Source organism: Silene latifolia, chromosome Y, assembly GCF_048544455.1.
Source record: "Silene latifolia isolate original U9 population chromosome Y, ASM4854445v1, whole genome shotgun sequence".
Taxonomy (NCBI): Eukaryota; Viridiplantae; Streptophyta; class Magnoliopsida; order Caryophyllales; family Caryophyllaceae; genus Silene; species Silene latifolia.
Genome location: NC_133538.1, coordinates 160,269,506 through 160,296,006, shown reverse-complemented (window position 1 = coordinate 160,296,006; position 26,501 = coordinate 160,269,506). Strand labels below are relative to the sequence as shown.

At 43.4% G+C, this 26,501-nt stretch overlaps 2 protein-coding genes across 2 annotated transcripts; one reads left to right on the top strand and one right to left on the bottom strand.

Moving 5' to 3' along the window:
* Nucleotides 1–11,636: 11,636 nt before the first annotated feature.
* Nucleotides 11,637–12,452, bottom strand: LOC141629282 (uncharacterized). The gene has a single exon (XM_074442307.1). The coding sequence runs from the start codon at nucleotides 12,450–12,452 to the stop codon at nucleotides 11,637–11,639; it is 816 nt and encodes a 271-aa protein (XP_074298408.1).
* An 8,766-nt stretch (nucleotides 12,453–21,218) lies between these two features.
* Nucleotides 21,219–21,938, top strand: LOC141629281 (uncharacterized). Its single transcript, XM_074442306.1, has one exon. It carries the CDS (start codon nucleotides 21,219–21,221, stop codon nucleotides 21,936–21,938), a length of 720 nt encoding a protein of 239 aa, XP_074298407.1.
* The last annotated feature ends 4,563 nt before the right edge of the window (nucleotides 21,939–26,501 follow it).

The window sequence follows — 26,501 nt, the reverse complement described above, 5'->3', positions numbered from 1 at the left end:
TGAGGCCTCCACTACTGGGCATGGGTCATCACGCACGGGGGTCCCGGTCCCCAAGCCTATTCTCGCTTCTCGTCCACCAGTCCGCCTCGGCCCAATCCCAACGTCGAAGCCATCCTTGCTTCCTAGGAGCTACCTCTTCGGGGTGTCCCTACTGGGTGCCTGCGGTTCCAAATCTATACCTTTCGGGGTCATTGTCTTTACCCTTCCGGACAATTTTGGAAAGGCTAGTCTGCGAGTAACTTGGACTTAATGAACGGATGCTTCTTCCGGCTCCTAGGTGCGTTGGATAGCAAACCTTTGCACGACTTGGTGGATCGTGCGGTGAGCATTCTTTTGAGGTAAACGATCATTGCATTCTGCATTTTTGCCATTTTTTTTTTATTAACACTTGGTTCTGGTGCACCAGTCCTTCCAGATGGCTCTGTATCTGCGGGAGAATGTGTCTCTCTGGTAGCGAGAAAATGCGAAACTCAGGAAAGTGCGAAAGAAGCCAATGAGGATAGGCTTAAGACTCTGGGCCGATCTAAACAAGTCCCGAGTTTCTTTGTTGGAGGAGGCCACTCGAAGCGAGTTTGCGAAGCAGTCTTTCTATTCTTTGAAGGGCGGATTTAAGGTTGATGGGAAGGTTCGATCTTTGAGAAGAAGGCCGCCGATCTTTGAAAAGCGTGTCTCAAAAGCTGAGGGACGTACTTCTGAGGTGGAGAAACGTGCTGCATGATACGTGCATTTTATATAGTCTTTTTAGCCTAATTTATGCGCGTATCTTTATGCTTTTATCGTGGTTTTATGCTACGAAATGCCCGAATATGCTACTTTGGTGTATTCTGTCTTAAATGCAGGAATGGACCATAAAGTAGTGAAATTAAGCCATTTGCCATCCGTTTTGTATGCATTTGGAGGAAGAGTGAATTTGGAGCGGGAATGTAGCTATTTTGAGATGCGCAAAGGAGAAAGATAGCTAGGCGAGCAAAGAAAGAACTTCAAATCGCTAGTACCTACTTTGAAGAGACATATCTCGAGTTATACAATAGATATTCAGGTGATTCCAATTGGAGATGAAAGCTTGTCCTCTTAGCTTTCCAACGCCACCGGAATCGCCCTGTTTGGCCAAGTAACGAAGAAATGGCAGCCGTTTGAAGTTCAGTGCGCAAAGCTGAGAACTGTTGCTGGAAAGTACTCGATCGAGTAGAATTTTGGTCGATCGAGCCCTTTTTCTACTCGATCGAGTAGATTCAATTTATGGTTTGGTCGATCGAGCCCTTTTTCTACTCGATCGAGTGGTTTAAGCTTTAGTTACTCGATCGAGTGGTTTTAAATCACTCGATCGAGTGGATTCATCTACGGGATGGGCTTTTAAGCTTTATTTTCCGTAATTAGGTTAAAAAATCCTATTTTTCTTATAAATAGGAAAGTTAGGACGACATTTGTATCTTCTTCTCTTCCCCCTTTCTCTCGACACTTAATACATGGTTACTGTTACTTTGCTCTTCCTTAATTCCGGATTATTTTAGTAATTCTTTCTTCCCTTTTCTCTCTTTAATTTAATGTTTATTTTTCTTTCTTCTTCTTTATTTCTTGTTCTTCTTTATTCCATGTCTAGCTAAATTCCGTAGTATGTTAGGATTAGGGAAGCCGTGGTAGCAACATGTTATAATTGACTTGAATAGATTAGTCTTGCGATAAGAATTGTATTAGGCAATTTTAATTGTTATCAGGACGAATGAATGCATGCAGGAGACCAATAAATCTAGTTAACCCCGACCTGGATCGAAAGATTGGAAGGGAAGGCTTTCTTAATTACAATAGGGTATTTTAGTGAGGGCGAAAGCTAAGCTATTTACGCTCTAGGGCGGTTTAAGGACCGAAAGGTGACGACCATAGCTCTTCTTATCAATAGTCTAATCGCCTCAGTATTCCCGATAGTATAGCTGCCACGGTGGACCAACTCTTAGCATATTTCCCTTCTCTTTCTGTTAATTTCTTACATTCATTTTTCTCTCGCCTATTAGTTTAGTTCAACAATCAATTCAACCCCATTTCGTGACACCGACGGAGATCGAATTAAACAGATAGATAGCAACTTAGCCTCCCTGTGGAGATCGACCCTACTTACCGCTGACTTCTGTTAGTAGTAACTTAGGTATTTATTTTTGGTAAAAAACGATAGTATCAAATTTTGGCGCCGTTGCCGGGGAGGCGACGCTTTTTATCTGTTTTATTTTGTTTGTCATTTCGCCTCAAGGGAAGACTAAGTACCTTGAGGCCGTTCTTATCTTTTTCTTTAGTCTTTGTTTTGATAGGCCTACAGGGTTTATTAGACAGACTCTTTTGAGGGAGATTATCGAAGGGAAGGCTTGAGTACCTTCGATCCCTCTTGCTAAGATGACATCTGTCTCCCGACTAATTGCTCAGTTTGAAGCCCAAGCTGAAAAACCTGCTAGTTGGGAAAGGAAGAAATCTTGGGGATGTGGTACTGCTGAGCACAATGCAGCTGTAGTTGTGCCGCGACATCCACCCTATCAATGGCCACCGCAACAAGATCCTCCCGATATACGAGAAGAAGAATTTGCGGAGCTGAAATCCTTGATAGAGACACTTGCATTCCAAGCGCAAGAATATGTCTCGCGAGTTGATGAGCTCGAGTGCTGTTGCTTAGTTAGCGGTGAGATAGAGATCGAAGAGATCGCTGAGCTGACATATTTAATGGGGATACTTGTATCCCAAGTGCAAGAGAGTGATAGATATATGGACGCTCGAATCCTTGAGCTGGAGTCACGCATCGCTCAGCTAACAGCTGAGATGCAAGAAGAAGAGGTATACCTTGCTGAGAGCGGTTTTTCCCCTGAGGAAACCGTGTTGCCCAATGCTGAAGATGACCTCTATGACTCGGATGACGAGTTCCTATCGTATTTTAAGAGTTCACACGAAGATTTCAGCCCTATGCAGGAAGAATCACTCGATCGAGTGACTAAAAGTAGTCGATCGAGTGAAATTTTAGAAGAAAGTCCTCGATCGAGTAATCCTCTTCTCGATCGAGTGAAATGCGGGAGGAAAGTGGTCGATCGAGTGATTATTCTGCTCGATCGACTGAATTGGCCATGGGGAGCTTTGATTCGTCACTTGGGTTCACTTTGGATGACGATTTTGACGATGATGACGGTTACGGTGAATCTCCCTTATTCAAAGCTGAGTCGGATACACTTGAAGCTGAGATTTATGGGCTAAATTCCACTGAGGGCGACGAAAGGACAGCTGAGCCGGTAATTGCTCCTAGCACGGAAGAGGTAATAAACTCTTTTATCTATGATTCCGTCATTGAGAGCGACCAACCTGAGGTAGTAAAGGTTAATTTTATTATTGTTTGTTTTAATAGTATATTGCCTCGTTCGACTCGTGCTATTTCTTTTAATGCTATACCCCCTCCTATGTGGACGTATAACGTAACTGCCTTTCACCGTACTTGTCATGTCAAAATTGCTAATCTGAATCGGGACCCTAATATATTGACAATTGCTCCCGCGCTCCTTTATTTTGTTGATAAATTTAGGAGCGCTCATAGGAAATTTGTACGACTTAAAAAGTTAAACATTTTTATTTCCTATTTCTGTAATCCGCTTTTGTGCTACTTATGCTTTTGTGTAGCACATGCGCAGATGTATGATTTGATGCTGCGCGCTTTGAGTTGTTTTGATTGTGACTAATTAGAGAGTCTCAAAGAAAAGAAGGTCGAGCTGGGACCTGACTGAAGCTAGCGCTACCCGGGAGGCAACCCGACGATTTTATTTTGCATTTTATTTTATTTCAGTTGTAATAAATGGTTTTTATACCATAGACGATCTCAGTATGCTTGTTTAGTTAGTTTGCGGGCTGTTTTAATTGCGTTCTGCAGGAATTACATTGAGGATCACTCGATCGAGTGGATTTTCTACTCGATCGACCACCTGCAAAATGAGAAACTACTCGATCGACCACAATTCCCTTCGATCGAGTAGTTTTTGGATGCCCTTTCGCGTGTTGACTTGGATTAGCTTCCTGAGACGGTTTTCCGGACCTTTAGCAACCTCCCATGTTCATGGTCGGTTTGGGGAGGTCCCTTTATTCGCGCTATCTTGTGAGTTTTCCGCATTTACTCTCTTTCTCTTTCAGTTTGCATTTCCTTTCCATGTTTTGGTACAATGGAGGCATTGTACGATTTGGTTTTGGGAGGTTATGCATCCATATCGTGTCGCATATTGCTTTTATTGCATTTTTTATCACATTTAATTTATGTTTGCATCGTTGTTTATTTTCGTTAAAATTCAAGAAAAAATTCAATAAAAATCAGAAAATTGTTAAAAATTCAAAAATTTGCACGTTTATTTTAGCATATAGGTTGAGTCGGAACGGACGATTTCCATGATGAAATTGCATTATGTGTGTCTTTTTGCTTAAAGCCTTGCATTAAACTTTTATCTTTTAGCTTTGTCTTATTGCATATCTACGAGTTAATGTTTAAATTTAGCTGAACGAATAGACTTGACCTGAGATTTTGGCAACCTACTTATAAATTCTAAGGAATTAGAGCCTTATAAACTGGTGTCATTTATGACCGGTTTCATGTAGGATTGTGAGTAGTATACTCCTTGCATAGCATGTTCATTAATTTGCACGTATATGAAATTCAATTGCTTTTTGCCGTCATACGTTCGGGTTAGTGGTTGGTGTCCCATGCAGGGAGGTGCTTACAATTTCCCTTTCTTTCATTTTTACCCATTTAACTCCACATTAGCCAAATTTGCCTATTGACCCTTAACTACATTCCAAATTTAGCCTGCCTTGTCAAGCTAGTTTAGATTGTTTTTGCGGTATATTGTCTATTGTATCAAGTTTGGCTTATATTTATTGTTTTGGAGTTGGTATTTATGAAGAAAAGGAGGAAAATAGAAAAAAAAGAGTTGAAAAAAAAAACATGAAAAAGAAAGAAAGAAGAAAAAAGAAAGTTGAAAAAAAAAGTTGAAGAAGAAAAGAAGAAACCGAAAAAAATAGAAGAAGAAAGGAAAAATTTGAAAAAAGATGTTGTTTGGTTGTTGACGGTTTCTGCTCCTATGTTTTATTTATATCATTTGAGGAGTGTTTCTAGTTCGGTTTGGTGAGTTTTGTGCCAAATGAAGGGCATGTATTTATTCATAATTGAGTTGGAATTGGATATGTCTCATATGGTTTTGTTTAGGTACTAGCTTGGCCGCCTATACCTCCACATTCCCATAAATGTTTTGCCTTTTCCTACCCATTGCCTCACTTTACCATATTTTTGTAAGCCCTCGGCTGTGACAGGACCTTGTTTGGTTGGAATGTGTATACGGTAGCTAGAATTGTCTATCATATTCCTTGCATGCATGTTTATGTGGGTCGTAGTCTAGGTGAGCGAATATTTTTCTTTCTCTCTTACATATATATGTTCACCCTTTGCTTCATGAAAGAAGAGTGACCCGTGAGAGTCCATTATTAAAGGTCTTGCAAGGTCGACGGTTCAGCTTTATTTATAAACATCCTACAACTCGTTTGTATTTGACTGTCTTGCTATAAGTGTTTAGTTTGCTTGTATTAAATTGGTTTAAGTGGGCATTTGTAGCTAGCTCTGAGTTATCTTTCCCGTTCCTTTAGTTGCATTTTAGTTTACTCGAAGACGAGTAAAGGTTTGGTTTGGGGAGATTTGATACGTGCATTTTATATAGTCTTTTTAGCCTAATTTATGCGCGTATCTTTATGCTTTTATCGTGGTTTTATGCTACGAAATGCCCGAATATGCTACTTTGGTGTATTCTGTCTTAAATGCAGGAATGGACCATAAAGTAGTGAAATCAAGCCATTTGCCATCCGTTTTGTATGCATTTGGAGGAAGAGTGAATTTGGAGCGGGAATGTAGCTATTTTGAGATGCGCAAAGGAGAAAGATAGCTAGGCGAGCAAAGAAAGAACTTCAAATCGCTAGTACCTAATTTGAAGAGACATATCTCGAGTTATACAACAGATATGCAGGTGATTCCAATTGGAGATGAAAGCTTGTCCTCTTAGCTTTCCAACGACACCGGAATCGCCCTGTTTGGCCAAGTAACGAAGAAATGGCAGCCGTTTGAAGTTCAGTGCGCAAAGCTGAGAACTGTTGCTGGAAAGTACTCGATCGAGTAGAATTTTGGTCGATCGAGCCCTTTTTCTACTCGATCGAGTAGATTCAATTTATGGTTTGGTCGATCGAGCCCTTTTTCTACTCGATCGAGTGGTTTAAGCTTTAGTTACTCGATCGAGTGGTTTTAAATCACTCGATCGAGTGGATTCATCTACGGGATGGGCTTTTAAGCTTTATTTTCCGCAATTAGGTTAAAAAATCCTATTTTTCTTATAAATAGGAAAGTTAGGACGACATTTGTATCTTCTTCTCTTCCCCCTTTCTCTCGACACTTAATACATGGTTATTTGTTACTTTGCTCTTCCTTAATTAGGATTATTTTAGTAATTCTTTCTTCCCTTTTCTCTCTTTAATTTAATGTTTATTGTTCTTTCTTCTTCTTTATTTCTTGTTCTTCTTTATTCCATGTCTAGCTAAATTCCGTAGTATGTTAGGATTAGGGAAGCCGTGGTAGCAACATGTTATAATTGACTTGAATAGATTAGTCTTGCGATAAGAATTGTATTAGGCAATTTTAATTGTTATCAGGACGAATGAATGCATGCAGGAGACCAATAAATCTAGTTAACCCCGACCTGGATCGAAAGATTGGAAGGGAAGGCTTGCTTAATTACAATAGGGTATTGTAGTGAGGGCGAAAGCTAAGCTATTTACGCTCTAGGGCGGTTTAAGGACCGAAAGGTGACGACCATAGCTTTTCTTATCAATAGTCTAATCGCCTCAGTATTCCCGATAGTATAGCTGCCACGGTGGACCAACTCCTAGCATATTTCCCTTCTCTTTCTGTTAATTTCTTACATTCATTTCTCTCTCCCCTATTAGTTTAGTTCAACAATTAATTCAACCCCCATTTCTGTGACACCCTGACAGACCGAATTAAACAGATAGATAGCAACTTAGCCTCCCTGTGGAGATCGACCCTACTTACCGCTGACTTCTGTTAGTAGTAACTTAGGTATTTATTTTTGGTACAAAACGACAGTATCACTGCAGATGCTGAGAAACGTGCTTCAGATGCTGAGGCTCGTGTTGCTCAGATCCAGGAGGAGAAGGCTTCTGATGTGCAAGAGTTGAAAGAGACTTTGGTGAATGCTCTGTCCTATGCTGCCTTGGAAACGATGATCAAGTGTATAAAGACGTTCCAGAAGGGAGAGCATTTGGCACGGGATTTAGGAGCGAAGAGGGGAAGCTTCTGCCGCTTTCCCCGATGGTCCGAATCTGGATGTCTTTGGTGGCTTAGTGGAACCCGGTGTTGCTTAGTTGATGATCCAGGTCCGAGGATGAGGTGAATTCTCCGCTCGACACTCAGACAATCGCATAGAAATTTGTGGAGCATATTAACATAGATTAGTTTTTCCCTGCACCTGAAAGACTTTTGCCATGCTTAGTTAGTTTTTGGCCCTACGGGGCATGACATCTTTATTTTGAACAGTTTATGTATTTTAGTCTGGTTTTGGTGCCAGACGTACTTTGCTTTTGCAACTTAAGTATTTTCTAGTGGTTATCTCTTTGTGTCGTACCGTTTCTGGTGCTTTGATTTGTGCATACACGTCGTTTGTTTGGCCATCGCTGTAAGATTGCTGGCTAAGGGGTCTAGTATGACCACTCGTCCAGAGGAGCCAGGCTTACGTGGGTGCTAATGCGTCGCGGGAGGCTGGTTGTCCCGATTGTACGTGCTTAGCCACGGACACACGCCTTCTGTAATGAATACAGGCTCTGCTAGGTTAGTTTGCATTTTATTTACTTGGCCTATTTGAAGAAATAAAAGGAGTTCTATATTTAAATCATTCAAAGTGGTTTTACAACTTAAAATTTGTTAGAATTAAGATACGAACAAGGCTGTTTTAGAACCAGAAAACGTTCAGAATCAGAGGGTGTTCAGATCCAGAAAGAAAATATTTAGGAATAGGAAAATACTTTAGAAGTAGGAAAATATTTTAGAGCCAGAAAAATATTTGGAGATATCAAAATACTTAGAGGCAGAAAAATATTCAGAGCCAGAAAATAAGTAAGGCAATATCTAGAACCTGGCTGAGCTATATCTGGTAGGCTGAGTACCCCGTTGTTGACCATGCTGGCGATTTAAGTGAAATATTTTTTCAAGTGGGTGATATTCCAGGATCTGGGAACCATTTGCCCTTCCAAAGTCATGAGTCGGTAGGCTCCATTTCCAACTGTGCTTTCTACTTGGTATGGCCCCTCCCAGTTGTAGGCAAATTTCCCTGCTTGCTGGTTCTTGGTATTCTGGAAGACTTTCTTCAGGACCAGATCTCCCACCTGCAGAGTTCTTACTTTTACGTTCTTGTTGTAGCTTCTAGCCACAGTCTGTCGGTAGGAAGCCATCCTGATCTGGGCGCTGGCTCTGAGTTCATCTATCGTGTCCAGACTGCTTGCCATTTCCACCTGGTTCCGGTCTTCTGTGATGCATCCATATCTGTGGGTTGGGACCCTGATTTTGGATGGGATGACTGCTTCTGCTCCGAACACCAGACTGAAAGGGTTTTGCCCCGTTGTAACCTTTGGTGTGGTTCTGTCAGCCCAGAGAACCAGAGGTAGCTCTTCTGCCCATTTGCCCCCAATCTCCTCTAGTTTCTTTTTCAAGTTTTCAATGATAATCTTATTGCTGGATTCAGCTTGTCCATTGGACCTAAGGTTCCTAGGTGTAGATTTCTGAAACGAGATATTCCACCGAGCACAAAAAGCTTCCTTCTTATTTCCAATGAATTGGGACCAATTATCACATATAATTTCAGATGGAATGCCAAACCTGCATATTATATTGCGTTTAATGAAAGATATCACCTGGGTTTCTGTAACCTGGGAGAATGACTCTATTTCTATCCATTTGGAGAAGTAATCCGTCATGGCGAGCATATAGACTTTGTTTCCTGGTGCTCTGGGTAATGGCCCTACTATGTCCATTCCCCACTTCATGAAGGGCCATGGTGAGATAACCTGGTGCAGAGGCTCTGTAGGCTGGTGGCTAACGTGGGCGTGCCTCTGGCAAGCGTCGCATCTTTTTGCGAACTCCAGGGCATCCTTGCGCATTGCGGGCCAGAAGTATCCCTGTCTCAGTGCCTTGTTGGACAGGCTCCTGCCCCCTGCATAGTTTCCGCATTCTCCACTTTGGAGAGCATGCAAAACAGCCTGAGACTCTTCCTGATCCAGGCATATGAGGTAGGGTCCAGTGAGGGATTTCCTGAATAGAACACCATCAATTAGTATGAATCTGGATGCTCTCATTTTAAAGCTCCTTACCTCCTTTTTATCTGCTGGTAGGACATCATTCTGCAACTAGTCTAGTTAGGGTTTCCTCCAATCTGGAGTATTTTCTTCACTGCTCGTGCTGCACACCTTTTCTGCTTCCTGCTAAGATTTTAGTGTTGCTGGCTCCAGCACGTGGACAATTTGTATCGTGGAGATAGTTCATGTCTTGAAGGTTGCCCCCAGGGTGGTTAGTGCGTCTGCTTCTGCATTCTGCTCCCTGGGGATTTGCTTGATGTTGAATGTGACAAATCTGATTTTCAGCTCCTTTGCTACGTCTAGATATGCCATCATCCTGGGATCCCTGGCCTCATAGCAGTCATTAACATGGTTAACTATAAGCTTATAATCACTGCAAACCTGAAGATGTCTGATTTTCAGATCCAGAGCCAGCTTTAGACCCAGGATTAGTGCCTTATATTCTGCTTCGTTGTTTGTGGCTTTGAATTCACATCTACGACCTGGACTATGCGGTCTCCCCGGGGTGATTTGAGGACCAGTCCTACTCCTGCTCCTTTGGCGTTGAAGGCTCCGTCCACATGTAGCTCCCATACTTGCTCTCCTTTCTCTTCTTCCAGATTCAGGATGTCCTGTTCGGCCAAGGCCTGGAGTGTTGGGCAGAAGTCAGACACAAAGTCTGGCAGAGCCTGAGACTTTATGGCCGTACGGGGTTCAAACTTCAAATCGTACCCGCTCAAATGCACGAACCATTTAGCCATTCTTCCTGACAATTCTGGTTTTCTCATGATAGTTTTAAGAGGATAATTAGTTATCACAGAAATTGTAGGAGACTCGAAGCAGGGACGCAATTTATAGGATGCAGTAACTAGTGCAAGGACGAGTTTTTCTAGTGACGTGTACCTGGTCTCTGCCGGAAGCGAGACTTGCGATGTAGTATACCGGATCTTTGTGATCCTTCCCGCTCTCGTACTAACATCGAATCGATCGCGTTTCGCGGATCGATGATACAGGAACAATGGTTCTCTTGGCTCTGGTTTCGACAGGAGAGGTGGGGTGCTGAGATAACGCTTCCGCTCCTGAAATGCTTTCTCGTGATCGTCCGTCCACTCAAATCTTTGGCTTTTTCTGAGTATATCATAGAATAGCCTCCATCTGTCCGAGGATCTAGATATGAATTTGTTTAAAGCTGTCACTCTTCCAGTCAGGCGCTGGACGTCTTTCGGTTTCCGGGGTGACTCCAGCTGCAAAATTGCTTTGATTTGTTCGGTGCTGGCCTCTATCCCCCTCTAGGTCACCATGTACCCCAGGAACTTTCCACTGGATACTTCGAAGGTACACTTCGTAGGATTCAACTTCATTTGGTATTTCCTGAGGGTATTGAAAGTTTCTGCCAGGTGCTGGTGGTGCTGTGAAGCCTGCTTTGATTTGACGACCATATCGTCTATGTATACTTCCATAGTTTGGCCTATTTGTTCTTTAAACATCATGTTTACCAGCCTCTGATAGGTACATCCTGCATTTTTCAGTCCAAAAGGCATGACATTATAGCAATAGATACCTCTCTCAGATCTGAACGCTGTCTTTTCCTGGTCGCTGGGGTGCATCTTTATCTGGTTATATCCGCTCCAGGCATCCAGGAACGTCAGCATCTCGTGGACCGCAGTAGCATCCACCATGGCGTCTATGTGTGGTTGAGGGAATGGATCCTTTGGGCAAGTTTTGTTTAAATCCGTGAAATCGACGCAGACCCTCCACTTGCCATTCTTCTTTGGAACCACCACCACATTAGACAACCACTCCGGGTACTTTACTTCACGAATCTTTCCTGCAGCAAGTAGGTTATCTACTTCTTGATTTATGACCTGGTTTCTTTCAGAAGCAAATTTTCTTCTTTTCTGCTACACAGGTTTATGGCTTGGATCCACACTTAGCTTGTGAGTTATCACACTTGGGTCTATCCCTATCATATCATCATGTGACCAAGAAAAGCAATCTATGTTAGTTCTCAATAACCGAACGAGTTCTTCACGAATTTTACCTGAACATTCAGATCCAATGAGAACAGTTCGTTCTGGATGCAGCGCGTCCAGGATGACTTCGTCCAACTCTGCCTACTGAGGCTCAATGTACTCGTCCTGGATGTGCTGGCTCTGTAATTGCTATGCGGGCGAACCGGTTGTTGGCTTCAGAGCCACCTTGTAGCAATCCTTAGCTTCTTCCTGATCCCCACGTATTTCTTGCACCCCCTAAGGTGTTGGAAACTTCAGGCATTGGTGGTACGTTGAGGGAATTGCTTTCATCTCGTGGATCCAGGGCATGCCAAGGATTACATTGTAAGTAGAGGGCCCATCAATAACCAGATACCTTACCTGTTTGTTTACACCCCCGGCGTAGGTTGGGATGATGATTTCTCCTAGGTAGTGCTTTGTTTCGCCGCTAAAACCAACCAAGGGAATTGCCTTCTTTGCTAGATCTTTCTCGGTGAATCCCATTCCTTTGAGTGTTTCCATCATAATCAAGTTGACGGAGCTTCCGGTATCCACCAGGATCTTTTTCACCTTGCAATTTCCTATGGGAAGCGTGATGATTAGAGCATCGTGGTGCTGTTCTGGAGCAGATCCTGTGCCTGTTTCGTCAAAGGTGACTGACGGCAGGTTCTGGTGGTTAACCCTGCAGGAGCTTTCTAGTCTGTCTCCTTTAGTTCTGGTTGCGTGCCTCTTAGCTGCTGAATAGGTCAACCCACATAGCTCCGATCCACCTGTAACAACATTCACAGTTCTAAAGCAATGAGGAGGAGGGGATGGCAGAACCTGATCCGCTGAATTTACTCTGGTTGTGTTTCTGGGTAGGAGGTGATCCAGGTTTCCTTGGTCATAGTGAAATTTGACTTCCTTTCTGAGGGAGTGGCATTCATCGATGTTGTGGGTGTTGCTGCCATGGAACTCACACTTTTTGCCTGTGTCTCTCTTCTTTGGGGTTTCCTTCGGAAGTTTTGGCCATCGACTCTGCGTCCCGGCTCCTTCGGGGCTTTGAATAGTCTGCAAGATTGGTAGTGAAACCATACTCACTTACTTTTGAGGCAGATCCGCTTCGCCCTTCCCTTCGAATTTCGAAACTTTATTCACGCTCCCGCTTTGTAGGGTTTGGGTCTTTCGCTCTTCTTTTCTACTGGAGCCTTTCTGGATACTGGGTCTGAATCATAAGTGCCTCTTACGGGTGCAGAGTCTTCTTCCAGCCTCATGACAGCAATTGCCTTCGATTGCACCTCCTCAAAGGTAGTGCATGGATGCATGGTTATGTCCTTGTATAGCTGTGAGTCCTGGTGCAGTCCTCGGCGGAAGGCTTGTATAGCGGTTGCTATATCGCACCTCGGAATTGACACCTTCTCCTTGTTGAACCGGTTTAAGTAATCACGGGTAGATTCCTCTAACCCTTGCACTATCCGGTAGAGGTCACTGGTCTGCTTCTCCGGCTTTCTGCTGCTGGCGAACTGCTGGTTCAAGGCATTGACTAGGTCGGCGAAGCAGGATATGCTTCTATTAGGTAGACCGACGAACCACTGCAGGGCTGCTCCTGACAGTGTTGATCCGAAACCCTTGCACATACAAGCTTCCATTAGAGATCCAGTTGCGGTTATCACCATCATTTTCTGCTTGTAGTGGTTGATATGGTGAAGTGGATCTGTGGTTCCGTCATAGAGTGTCATAGCTGGTGGCACACATCCTTTAGGGACACCGATTAGAGCTATATCATCCACGAAAGGTGAGTCTGCGTAGCTATCTCTGGCTGCTTTCTCCAGCGGACGGGCTATGCCTGGTATCCTATACATTAGCTCCCTCAGCTCCTGGTATTCTTGCTCCAGTAATTACTCGCTCTGCAAGAGGGTTAGAAACAGGCGGAAAGGAACCAGCAGGTGTACCTCCTAGCCAGGGTGCTCCGGAAAGTTGGCCTGGTGCTGGGTGACTAGTTACTGGTGTTGCACTGATTATGGATCCAGGTCGCCATCCTGGTGTCTGCTGTAATCCTCCGATCCAGGCTCCACTGGTAAACTGGTTGCAGGATGGAATTGCTGCATTGGGGACAGGTCCAGATTGTCATCCTGGTGTCTGGTGTCCGGGGGTACCTGAGAAGGGTGGAAGGTCAGATCCTGAAGGGGTGCTAAACAAAGCGTTACCTGTTGTCTGCTGCAGACTAGGTGGACTATCAAATGATAGGCATCCCAATCCTCTGGGCTCGATTGGTTCGATGGGTGCTGTTCCTGCCAGATCCAGTCTGGTGACTAATTCTGATGGAATTGATCGACCCGACCCTCCGCCGCTGGTTATGGTAGGAGCCTCTGGCGCTGATGCTGGCTTGGTCTGGACTGCTGTTACGATCTGAGGAATCAGGTTCTGGTTGTCCTTCCTCAGATCCTCAACGGCCCGACGCAGAGTGTCCATCCCCTGAATCATCACCTGCATCGGATTGAGCGCTGGAGATCCTCTGCTTCGGAGAACTTCTGCGCCTGAGCTTTAATGGGTCGGACTTCTGGATACGGCTTCACCTCTGCTGGGGCTGCTTTCCTTACTGGATTTGGACTGACTGGGTGCACCTGCCGCCTTCGGAATCTGCGGTGGCTTCTGATGCTGGGGCATGGCTCTGGTCGACATGCTGACGGGGATCGTCTGGCTGGACGCTAGGGATGCACTGACTGATCCTGCGGATGCAGAGGTAAGTCTTGCTCTAGAAGACAGGGCTGACGTGCTCTGGCTGCTGGAGGGGTTCTGGCAGGTTCCAGACATGGTGACGGCTGGTTTGGTCTTGCGAGTTTTGGCTATAGAAAATGATCACTATGCCCCACGGTGGGCGCCAAACTGTTTTGGTAAAAATCAACCGATTACGATTTAATTTTGTGAGTGATAGTGATTATTCTTAATGCCGATTATGGTCTAAATGCAATGACGAGAATAACAAAATAGAGACAAACAAAAAGAATAACACAGAGGATTTTTGGTGACGCGGAAAACCCGGTGTGGGAACAACCGCGGGGGGAGTCGGAATCCTACCAACTTTGCACTATAATCGATATAAAATGCCCAAGTAAGGAAATACAAATGTTATGTTGCTAGATAATTATCGTTGATTGTTGATGGATTTTTTGGGAATGAAGTGTTACTTGAGTCGAATGTTCCTCCCTTTGAGTGTTGATTATCTCGCCATTATATAGCCGCTGGAGTCAGAACTAGGGTTCTTCTGCTTCTGTTCCTGAATACCAGGTCAACTTCTAAAGAATAGGGAGTTGTTGGTTGACCTAGCAGATGACTTCTTTTGCACGTGTGCTTTTTTATGGGCCAAAGTGTGTTTGTTTTCCTTTTAATCCCATGGTCCACATCTCGCCACTTCATCAATTCTATACTCTTCTCGTCCGCCAATCCTCGTGTGCCACGCGGCCAACCTTTTGCCATCCATTTCACCAGTGAAAAGTTGCCACGTCTTAGGTGTATAAAAGGTGATTTTTATACATAACAGTGTGTGCCATCTTGTATTTCGTTAATTGAAGCAACATACATGCACCTAATAGCATGCTCAAACATTAAAAAAGAGATTTAAAAGAAATGAAGTACAGTAACAGATATACACAAAAATACAGCTGCGAAGCATGGAAAGATAATCAACAACAACATCAAAGCCTTAATCCCAAAATGATTTGGGGTCGGCTGACATGAATCATCCTTTCGAACCGTCCATGGGGGAACGCACGCCTCAAAATGCGAAAAAAAAGGGAAAATGAAAAACAAAAAGGAAGAACGAAACTGTAATGGAAAGTCAAGGTAAACTTAGGGGTTTTAAAATCGAATTCCGGATTTCTTTTAAAATTTAATCGAGAGAAAAGATTAAAACTTAAAATTTAAATCGAGAGAAAAGATTAAAATGATTTTTAAAAACCGAAATAGAATTAAGGATCCGGAATGAACCAAGTAAAATCTATAAGAAAGTGGTTGGTAAAAAAAGTGTAATAAAGGAGAGAAGAATAAATAATTTAATTTCTTTAAATTAAATAAAAAAACACTAAATATGTCAAAAAAAAACATCAAATACTAAAAATCCACATGTATCATTTCCCTCTATTGTGTCCTCTTCGTCACCATACTCTCCTCAAGCACCAGAAATCTCATATTGTGCTCTATCACTCTCAACCATGTCTATCTCGGTCTTCCTCTACCTCTAGGGACCTTTTCTGTTCTCCAAGTCTCCAGCCTCCTAACTGGTGCGTCCATAGGTCTCCTTCTCACATGGCCAAACCATCTTAGTCGGTTTTCCATCATCTTGTCCTCTATTGGCACCACTTTTACCTTTTCCCTAATCACCTCATTCCTTAACCGATCTTTCCTTGTATGTCCGCACATCCACCTCAACATGCGCATCTCCGCCACACTCATCTTTTGAATGTGACAATGTTTCACGGCCCCACACTCGGAACCGTAAAGTAAGGCAGGCCTAATTGCCGTACGATAAAATTTTCCCTTTAATCTTTGGGGCATATCTTTATCGCATAGAAACCCTGAAGCACTCTTCCATTTCAACCATCCCGCTTTAATTCTGTGAGCCACATCTCCGTTTAACTCCCCATCTTTTTGAATAATAGATCCTAGATATCTGAAGAAATCAGACCCCTCAACAACATTCCCATCGAAAATAATACTCCCCGCCTCTGTCGATCTCAACCCCGCCACCTTAGTGAACCGACACCTCAAATACTCAGTCTTACTCCTGCTTAGCCTAAACCCACGAGTCTCTAAAGTCTGCCTCCACAATTCCAACTTTCTCTCCACCCCTTCTTTTGTCTCATCAATCAACACAATATCATCAGCAAACATCATACACCAAGGGATGTCGTCCTAAATATCCCTTATCAACTCATCCATAACTATAGCAAAGAGAGAAGGACTAAGTGCGGAACCTTGATGCACCCCGATGGTAATGAGAAATTCTTCCGTTCTCCCAACATTAGTGCGAACACTTGCACTAGCCCCCTCATACATGTCCTTTATGAGGTCAATATATTTTCGCGACACACCCTTTTTCGCCAAAGCCCACCAAAGTACTTATCTTGGTACCCTATCATATGCCTTTTCCAAGTCAATAAAAACCACATGCAAGTCCTTCTTCTTGTCCCGATGGTGTTCCATCAACTGTCTCATGATAAAAATCGCATCCATAGTCGATCTCCTGGGCATAAATCCAAATTGGTTATCCGAGATGTCTACACATCTCCTAAGCCTTTGCTCGATTACCTTTTCTCATAACTTCATCGTATGACTCATAATTTTAATTCCCCAATAATTGGAACACTCTTGAACATCACCTTTGTTCTTGTACGAAGGGACAAGAGTGCTTCTCCTCCAAGCCGATGGCATCTTGTTGCTTCTCCAAATCTTGTTGAAGAGCATGGTTACCCATTCGATCCCTTTCTCCCCGAAGCACCTCCAAACTTCTATGGGTATACCATCTGGTCCCTCTGCTTTCTTTGACCCCATCTTCCTTAACAATAGAGGATTAAATATTTTTTCAAACCAAAATAAGAAATCTTGTTAATCTCATATCTTAACAATGAAGATTCAATCCCAAGTCCTTGAAGAAACACACTTACCTTCTTCTTCTTGACAGGCTTGAGGATTTTGATGACACATCGTTCGTTGCTATTAACATTTATTCCTTCAAAAACCTCACTGTATTTACCCCTTCCAATCTTACGTACAACTTCATAGTCATCTTGATCACTGAGAGTTACACCACAAGGTTAGACACTTCCAAATCACTGATCCAAAAAATATACAAAGTAATAACAGAAATGACAATCATAAATATATTAGTCAAAATCAATTCATACCACATAAACATCATTTCAGTCAAAAATAAAATTCTTCAACAACATCAAAAATATGAAAATTTCGCTAATGACTTAAATCCTGGCTTCCCTATCAACAGTCGCAAGAAATAAGACAATGATTTGATTAAATAGCTTCACATTCTTCAGCAGCATCAAAAATACGAAAATTTCACACAAAATAACTGTATTCGACATTCTAACCCCGTGTCATGTCCTACACTTGCTATAGAAATGACAGTCCTATCAGCGTATCACTCCATTTTCCTATAAACATCAACCCAGTCTACCTACACACACTTCAACCGTAAAAACCGTCACCATCCAGTTCATTATTTCTTGTAGTCTCAATCAAAACATCACTTTTATAGATTAGGCTCTTCTTAAAATCTACCATATCATCACTTTCCAGCTTTCTCATATCATACTATCGCATATCAACCAAATAACGTACTACAAAATTCATCAAATTACAAAAAATACACAGATTATCATAAAAATTTAGAACATGAACAACAATTCATACTAATCAGTAAAGAAACACAAACACAAATCCAAAAAAAAAAATACAAAATTTATTAGAGATATACCCCCACTGAACGGTGAGAGATTCGTAGTCAGAGTACTCTCTAGGACGAAGAACATTGATGTCAGTATAAACCCTAGCTTTAGACATCAGAGATTTTCCGACGATCTCGAGACTACCGACGGCGGCTGAAGTATAATTATGAGAAATTAGGGTTCGAGGTTTACCTTGACTTTCCATTACATTTTCGTTATTCCTTTTTGTTTTTCATCTTCCCCTTTATTTAGTCGTACTTTGAGGCGTGCATTCACCAATGGACGGTTCGAAAGGATGATTCATGTCAGCCAACCCCAAATCATTTTGGGATTAAGGCTCTGATGTTGTTGTTGTTGTTGTTGTTGTAGGGTTCAAGGTGGGTGCATGATAGGAGGCTGCGCCACCGGCGCACGGAGAGCGAGGACGGGGAAGAATAAGAAAAGACGGCGGATGAGTAAGAAAGAGACTGGTGAAGAAGAAGAAGTAGAGTTAATTTGCAACTGACCGAAATCTAATTCCAATATTCAATTCCCATAAAATGAAATGGTAAAAACATATTTACTCCAATATTCAATTCTCATGAAGTGATAAAAATATGTTTGGTTGCGGAGTTTGTTTTTTCTATGAATTAATCTCGTAATGTTTGATTGAACCATGTCAATTCACGTGATTTTAATTTCTAATTACAAATATACCCTTCCGCAATATTACTAACACCTAATTTATAGGGGCAAATGGGTAATTTTAAATGAAATAAGATGGGGAAGTTTTCAATTAACTAGGGAGGGGTTGGTAATCAAACTCCCTTAGAGTTGTAAACTGCTCCATTTTGCAATATGGGGGTAACCAAACAAGTTACCAAAAACTCAATTCATGGAAGTTTAGAATTCCTATGAATTGAGGGGGTAACCAAACAAGCACTGAGAGAGAAAAATTAGTAATTAAGGTGCTTTTACCGTTGGTAACTTTATATTTCATGTCATCTGATTTACTTTTTGGGTACTTGTGCCCTAGTAATTTCGAGCCGAACTTGACTACCTGAGCTCATCCTAACTCGAGCTCAGATCAGCTCGTTTATAGTTATTTGGGCCAAATTCTGCACATTGGGCCAACAAGGAGTCAGGTCCATCAAGACCTACATGGTGAATTGGGTCGAGTAATCGAAAGGCCTTAAGGAGTCCGTGAGTTGGAAGCGGTCAGGAGGATTTCAGGGAGATTAAGGAGAACAACGGATTATGGGCTGTCGATAAGAAGAAGCCCAGCAAAGGCGGGGATCAGTTAGACTTGTCGCGCAAGCAAACTAAACCCTATTAGGGTTTAGGTCCTCTATATATATATATATATATATATATATATATATATATATATATATATATATATATATGGCGAAGGAGGGAGAAGGATCATTCATACACACATATCCAAACCCTACATATTGTGCTAGCTAGAAAGTAACGTCGCCATATCTTGTACTCGTCCTCCATATTAAAAGCTAGTGCAATCCTTGGAAGGGTACCGTCCCTTCCTGCGGTCGTTTCCTATATTGGGTTTTCCGCGTCACCAAATCCCTTGTGTCAATCTTTATTTGCATCTTTATCTTGTTCTCTTAACATTCATACGAGCCACATAATCCGCATATAACGCATAAGACCTCTTTGACCTAGTTTAACCTAATTCGGTAGAAAAATACCAAAACAGTTTGGCGTCCACCGTGGGGCATAGTTGTCGTCATCGTTAATCACTCAATACAGAATGGATGGAAACAAACACGCATCATTGACAGCGCCAGCCGGGTAAGGGAGTAATCTGCCACTGATACCACTAAACCCCATCCAGAATCCAGTTTCAGCGGCTCAAACTCAGGCACCCGGACACACATCAAGAGTCACGCACGTGGCTAAAGTCACATTTCCCCTCAAGACTCCTACTGTAGAGGCGCAATCCAAGTCAGATAAGGGAACAGGAAGCACGAGTCTCACCCCACCGCCCAGTCCAACACAAACTCTGCTTAACGGCATGGAGAATTTGTAGAAAGTGATGGAAAGCATGCGGGAAGACCACAGGAAGGCAGAAGCCCAAGCAATAAGGAGACACAAGGAGCTCTGGGCACAAATAGACATCCTTAGGCAGCAAGCAAGCGCACCAGCAAGCACGCAGGGCGAGAACCAGGCCTCGGTAGCAGAGCCCTTGCATGGGGCATCAGGTAGCAGGAGCCAACGTGGCAGATTCCAGTCGAGTTGGTGGCCAGATTGGATCTGGCAGCAGTATCAACAGGAGAAAGGATAGTCCCATAGTGACTAGGATACCTCACATCGGATAGCTGGCAGCCCGCCAGCAATACAGAAACAATCCCAGGTAATATTCCAGCCAATAATTCCGTTATGACTAACCAGACACCTGGTGCAGGGTCCAAAGGCAGTCCGCAAATGAGCTGGCACCCGACGATACTTATGACATCAACCCCACTGGCTAACACGCAAAACCAGAATCCTGGGGAGCTCTAGCCTGGAAGCGGTGTCCAGAATCAACAGATAACAGGTAGCCGCAGCACGGACTCAGATGGCCTAACGAACAAGCAGTACCAAGAGTTGAGAGAGATGCTAAGCAGGGTCCCAGGGATGTCGCCTCCACTTGAGAAGGCAGCGCCTGACAGCTATGCTGACTTACCATTCGTGGACGCAATATCAGTTGTCGCCATGCCAAAGGGGTTCAACAACCCGAATATGACTCTCTTTGACGGCACAACGGACCCCTTTGATCACGTAAGCTAATACAAGCAAAAGATGATGACAGTAAAGACCATTGGGCATGTAAAGGAAGCCTGCATATGTAAGGGGTTCAGATCTACACTGTCAGGGCCAACCCTTTGATGGCTCGAAAGTCTACCTAACAGGTCGATATCCACATTTTCCGATTTCGTAAATGCATTCACTCACCAGTTTGCTAGCAACCGGAAGCCGCAAAAGCACGCTGGTGACTTATACCGGATCGTTCATGGCGCCAACGAGACCATTGGGGAATTCAACACCAGGTTCAATAACGAAAAAGTGGCAGTACGGGAGTGCGACGTGTCTACAGCGGTGGAAGCATTCAGGAGAGGCTTACACAACGAGTCATAACTTTGAGGCAGTGCAGGAAAAGTCTGCAGCAACAATTAAACTGGAACAAGACATACTCGCCAGAGCCAGCGTACCAAGCACGCCAGGCGTATCCAATACGTTGGCCATAGAGAAGTCAAGCAGAAAGCAGTCCACCGGGAAGAAGTAAGAGAGATACAAACCATACGGCGTCAGGGGAATCAACAGAATTGACAACAGAGAGGAAAATCAGCAACTCCCTATGCTGGCAGAATATGGATTTACAACTACCGTCGGAGGAATTTTGAAGGCGCTCAGGGAAATGGGGGACGGAGTAAGGTGGCCTATGCAACTAATAGAAGGGCAATGCTGGAGGAAAGATAGCAAGAAAAAGTGTGAGTTCCATCGTGACATCGGACACACTACGGAGGATTGCTACACTTTGCGCATGGAGATCAGACGCCTGTATGAGCAAGGAGAGTTGAGCCATCTATTACCACGTGGGGGCAAGCAGCAGGATAAGGTGGGCTCCGCAAAATCCGCTGCACCACCTACATGCACAAAAATAATAAACGTGATAACAAGCGGCTCAGACCTAAGCGGACTGACATATTTGGCGGCAAAGAGACATGCTACTGAAACTAAGGGAGACAGGCCGGAGACCTCCTGCAGAGTTTCCCACAGCAACCTGCCTGTTGTCGCCTTCGACGAGGAGGATGTCCACGACAGCCAGGAGCACTGCAACGCACTTATCATAACACTGTCAATGGCCAATTGCACGGTTATGAAGGTTCTGGTGGATATGGGTAGCTCGGTCAATCTAATCATGCTGAAAACCATAGAAAACATGGGGTTCAGTCAGAAGGACTTGCAGAAGAAGACCATCCCGCTGGTAGGATTTAGTGGAGAAACAGCTAACTCATTAGGGAAAATCGTGATCCTAACCTATGTAGGAGGAATCAATAAGCAAGTAAGATACTTGGTCATTGATATACCATCTACCTACAATGTTATCCACGGAAGACGATGGCTACATCTATGAAGGCAGTCCCCTCAACGTATCATCAGTGTGTGAAGTTCCCAACACCCTGGGAGTAGAAAAATTACGCGGAGTTAAGGAGGAAGCGAAAGGTTGCTATAAGAAGGCACTAAAGCGCACAGCCAGTCCTCCAGTATAGAAATTACAGAAGCATCATGTCCAGGACAAATACATCGAGCCCCTAGCCGAGGAGCTGGATCAAATCAATCTAGATGGCCTGCACCCAGAAAGAACGTTGCTAATAGGGGCAGGGTGCACAGGTTGTAACACCCCATACTCCAAGTGTCTTACCAGGACCACTCAGGTATAAAGATGCTACCATCTCGGTTGCCCGAGGCAATGATAATCATAAGACAATAACGAAACAACATTTAAATAGTATAACTTTAGTGAATAAAATACAATCCAAAACCAAATGCCAAAGTACGGTTACGTGTTCTTAAAACCAACTGTCTACTCAACTAAGTGAAATGTTTAATAAACTAATCATGCTACAGGGGAAGACTCTATCATCAGACGGTGGCACATCCCAGCTATCCCATGTACTCGACTCATACCTGCTCAAGAACTGCTCACCATCCCCGAATGGATCACCACAGTTTTTAAAAAAATAAACGGGGTCAGTACTAATCACACAATTTATATAAACCAACAACACAGTAAACAAACAACTCAATCATCACAGATATACTCCGAACTCCAATCCCAACTCCACAATCCTGACTACACACTAAAGTGTGTAGCCCTGGCAGAGTGCCCATCGCAACAGGTCACTCCACGCCGCCAGTGGGGGACCGCAACCGTACCCACCAAATCCCCGCTCATCTCCGTCGAGCGATAAACCCAAATTCATTAATGTGCACATCCCTTCTGTGGCGGGTTCCATAGAAGGCGAATAATGGGCGTGAAGCCACTCCCGCAAGTGACTTCACTCAGCCAGGGACGCGCCCCGAATAACACAGACAGATACAATCAATCAAAACTACTATCAACAACCAAATCCAACAATCGTCACAATACGAATAAGATAATATTCAACAATCACAAAACACCATCAACACATTATGGGACTAATACTGAGTAGGGAAACCCTACCTGGAAAGCAACACTCTGATCAGGGACGATCTCAACAAATTGGTGATATCAAAAGGCTTCTTCTACGAATCCTCCTCCTAACATACAATCATATAATCACTACCAATTAAGAAATACAACAAAACCCCCAAATCCCTAAATTAGGGTTTAACTAACTTTAATGAAATACTATAAAAACAGTACGTAGATCTTACCCTCGACGCAAGGATTACAAGGGTATAAAGAAAGGTGAAATCCGACCTTCTAAGCTCCGGGATTTGCCAATAATGCGATTGATGCGAAGAACGTAGATTGTTTTCTCTTTGAAAGTAATTAGGTTTGTAAAAGTGTTTAAAGAAAGTGACGGGAGTAATTATATACTAAATCGCATTATTAACAAAACCCGACAAATCATCTACTCGATCGAGTAGCTGACATACTCGATCGAGTGTCTCCTACTCGATCGAGTATCCAGGTTACTCGATCAAGTACCCAACAGGTCATAAACTATTTTAAAATGCAACACACCCTTACTCGACAGAGTAAGGCCCACTCGATAGAGTACCCAGAGACTCATAAAACCGTAGTATTACAGTCTTCCCTCCTTAAAAAGAACTTCGTCCCCGAACTTCAAACCACAACAAAACAAAGACACACACTACAACACTCCCGACTCAACAACCGAAACAGAACTCAACATAAAACATGTTACTAACCCAAACTCAACCCGACTCGACCACCACAAACATACCGACACAACATGAAAAAAAGTATAAAAGCTCTTAAAAACTCGTCGCGATCACCTCCTACCCCCCTAAAAGAAACAAGGTTACGTCCCCATAACCATACATACCTGATAAAAAAGGAAAGGGTAACACTCTCTCATGGCTTCCTCTGCCTCCCATGTAGCTTCCTCAGACTCGTGGTTAGACCAAAGGATCTGAAGCAAAACTGTCTCACCACTCCTAGTCTTCCTAACCTTCCGGTCAAGAATATGTTTAGGCACCTCAAGATATGACAAGGACTCATCTAGCTCTAAGCTCTCTGCCTCTAACACATGTGACGGGTCACTTACATACTTCCGCAGCTGAGATACATGAAACACATTATGCACTCTCTCTAACGCAGCCGGTAAAGCCAGACGATATGCAACCTCTCCAACCCGCTCTAAGATCTCATAAGGCCTATGAACTTCTGACTCAGCTTGCCTTCCTTCCTAAATCTCATAACCCCACGCATAGGTGACACTTTCAGAAGAACCTTGTCCCCAACTTGAAAATCTATATCCCGGCGATGTAGATCTGTATAACTCTTTTGCCTATCCTGAGCTGCTCTCATCCGTTTCCTGATCATCTTAATCTGCTCAACCATATCATTTACCATCTCTGGTCCTAGAACCACTGCCTCAGCACTGTCGTCCCAATAAATCGGACTCCTACATCTCCTCTCATATAAGGCCTCAAACGGTGCCATACCAATACTAGTGTGATAGCTGCTGTTGTAAGAAAACTCTATCAAATCCAACCTCTGTTCCCAGCTACCACCAAAGTCCATCACACAAGCTCGTAACATATCCTAAAGAGTCTTGATCGTTCTCTCAGTCTGACCAGCTGTCGCGGGATGAAATGCTCTACTCATCTTCAAAGTTGTTCCCAAAGATTCTTGCAACTCTTTCCAAAACCTTGAGATAAATCTCGCATCTCTGTCAGATACTATGTCCTTAGGGACTTCATGTAACTTTAGCACATTCTTTCGATACGCCATAGCTAATTGTGCTTTAGTCCATGTATCTTTCATTGGCACAAAGTGAGCTGACTTGGTTAGTCGATCCACTATTACCCATATCATGTTGTTACCCTGTTGACTCTTTGGCAAACCCACGATAAAATCCATAGAAATGGATTCCCACTTCCACTCAGGTACCTGTAAAGACTGAATCTTACCTTGTGGTCGTCGCTGTTCCCATTTCACTCTCTGGCATGTCAAACAACGGGCCACAAACTCAGCTGTTTCTTACTTCATCCTAGGCCACCAGAACGTGTTCTTTAAATCCTTGTACAGCTTGTCACCACCTGGATGTACTGAATACGGTGTACAATTTGCCTCTGTCATGATTGTCTTTCAGCTCCTCATCATTAGGGACACACCACCTACCATCAAACCTCAAACTACCATCTGTATGAATAGAGAATCGAGACACTGTCCCTTCCTCTACTCCAGGTCTCCACTCAACCATCTTAGGATCTAACGCCTGTTTACCTCGAATATCATCATAAAGATCAGGCTGTACTGTCAAATCTCCCATGGCATCCCCTCTCTGCATCATATGTATCCCAAACCTCCCCACCTCATCTCTCAACCTCATCAAAGATAGAGCTGTACACAAGGAATGTACACTCTTCCTGCTCAAAGCATCTGCAACAACATTGGCTTTCCCTTCATGGTAGATAATATCCATGTCATAATCGCCAATCAGGTCCATCCACCTTCTCTGTCTCATGTTCAACTCCTTTTGAGTGAAGATGTACTTGAGACTCTTGTGATCCGAAAATACCTTAAAGGTCGCCCCATAAAGGTAATGTCTCCAAATCTTGAGAGCAAATACCACAGCAGACAGCACCCAACTCTAGATCATGTGTAGGGTAGTTCTCCTCATACGTCTTCAATTGCCTAGAAGCATAGGCAATCACCTTACCGTTCTGCATCAACACACATCCCAACCCGTTCTTTGAGGCATCTGTATAAACCTCAAAGTTCTCGATCCCTTCAGGTAATGCTAAGATAGGAGCTGTGGTCAAACGCTCCTTTAATGTTTGGAATGCCGTCTCACAACTCTCATCCCAACGAAACCTGTTCTCTTTCCTCATCAACGCTGTCATAGGTCTAGCAATCTTGGAGAAATCTTTCACGAACCGTCTGTAGTATCCAGCTAAACCCAAGAAACACCTGATCTCAGCAACATTCTTTGGTGCTTCCCACTTTGTCACTGCTTCAATCTTTGCCGGATCCACAGCTACCCCATCCTGAGAGATCACATGCCCCAGAAAAGCAACTTTCTCTAACTAGAACTCACACTTGGACAGCTTAGCATATAACTCATGCTCCCTCAAAGTCTGCAACACAATCCTTAGATGCTCCTCATGCTCCTCCTTAGTCTTGGAGTAGACTAAGATGTCATCAATAAACACTACCACAAACTTGTTCACAAACTGTCTGAAGATTCTGTTCATAAAATCCATAAACACAGCCGGTGCATCTAGATAACCCAAACGGCATCACCACATACTCATAATGGCCATACCTCGACGTGAAAGCTGTCTTTGGTATGTCCACCTCTCTAATCTTCACATGATGGTACCCCGACCTCAAATCAATCTTGGAAAAGACTGATGCACCACTCAACTGATCAAACAAGTCATCTATCCTTGGCAAAGGATACTTGTTCTTCACCGTCACTTGGTTCAGCTCCCTGTAGTCTATGCACAACCTCAA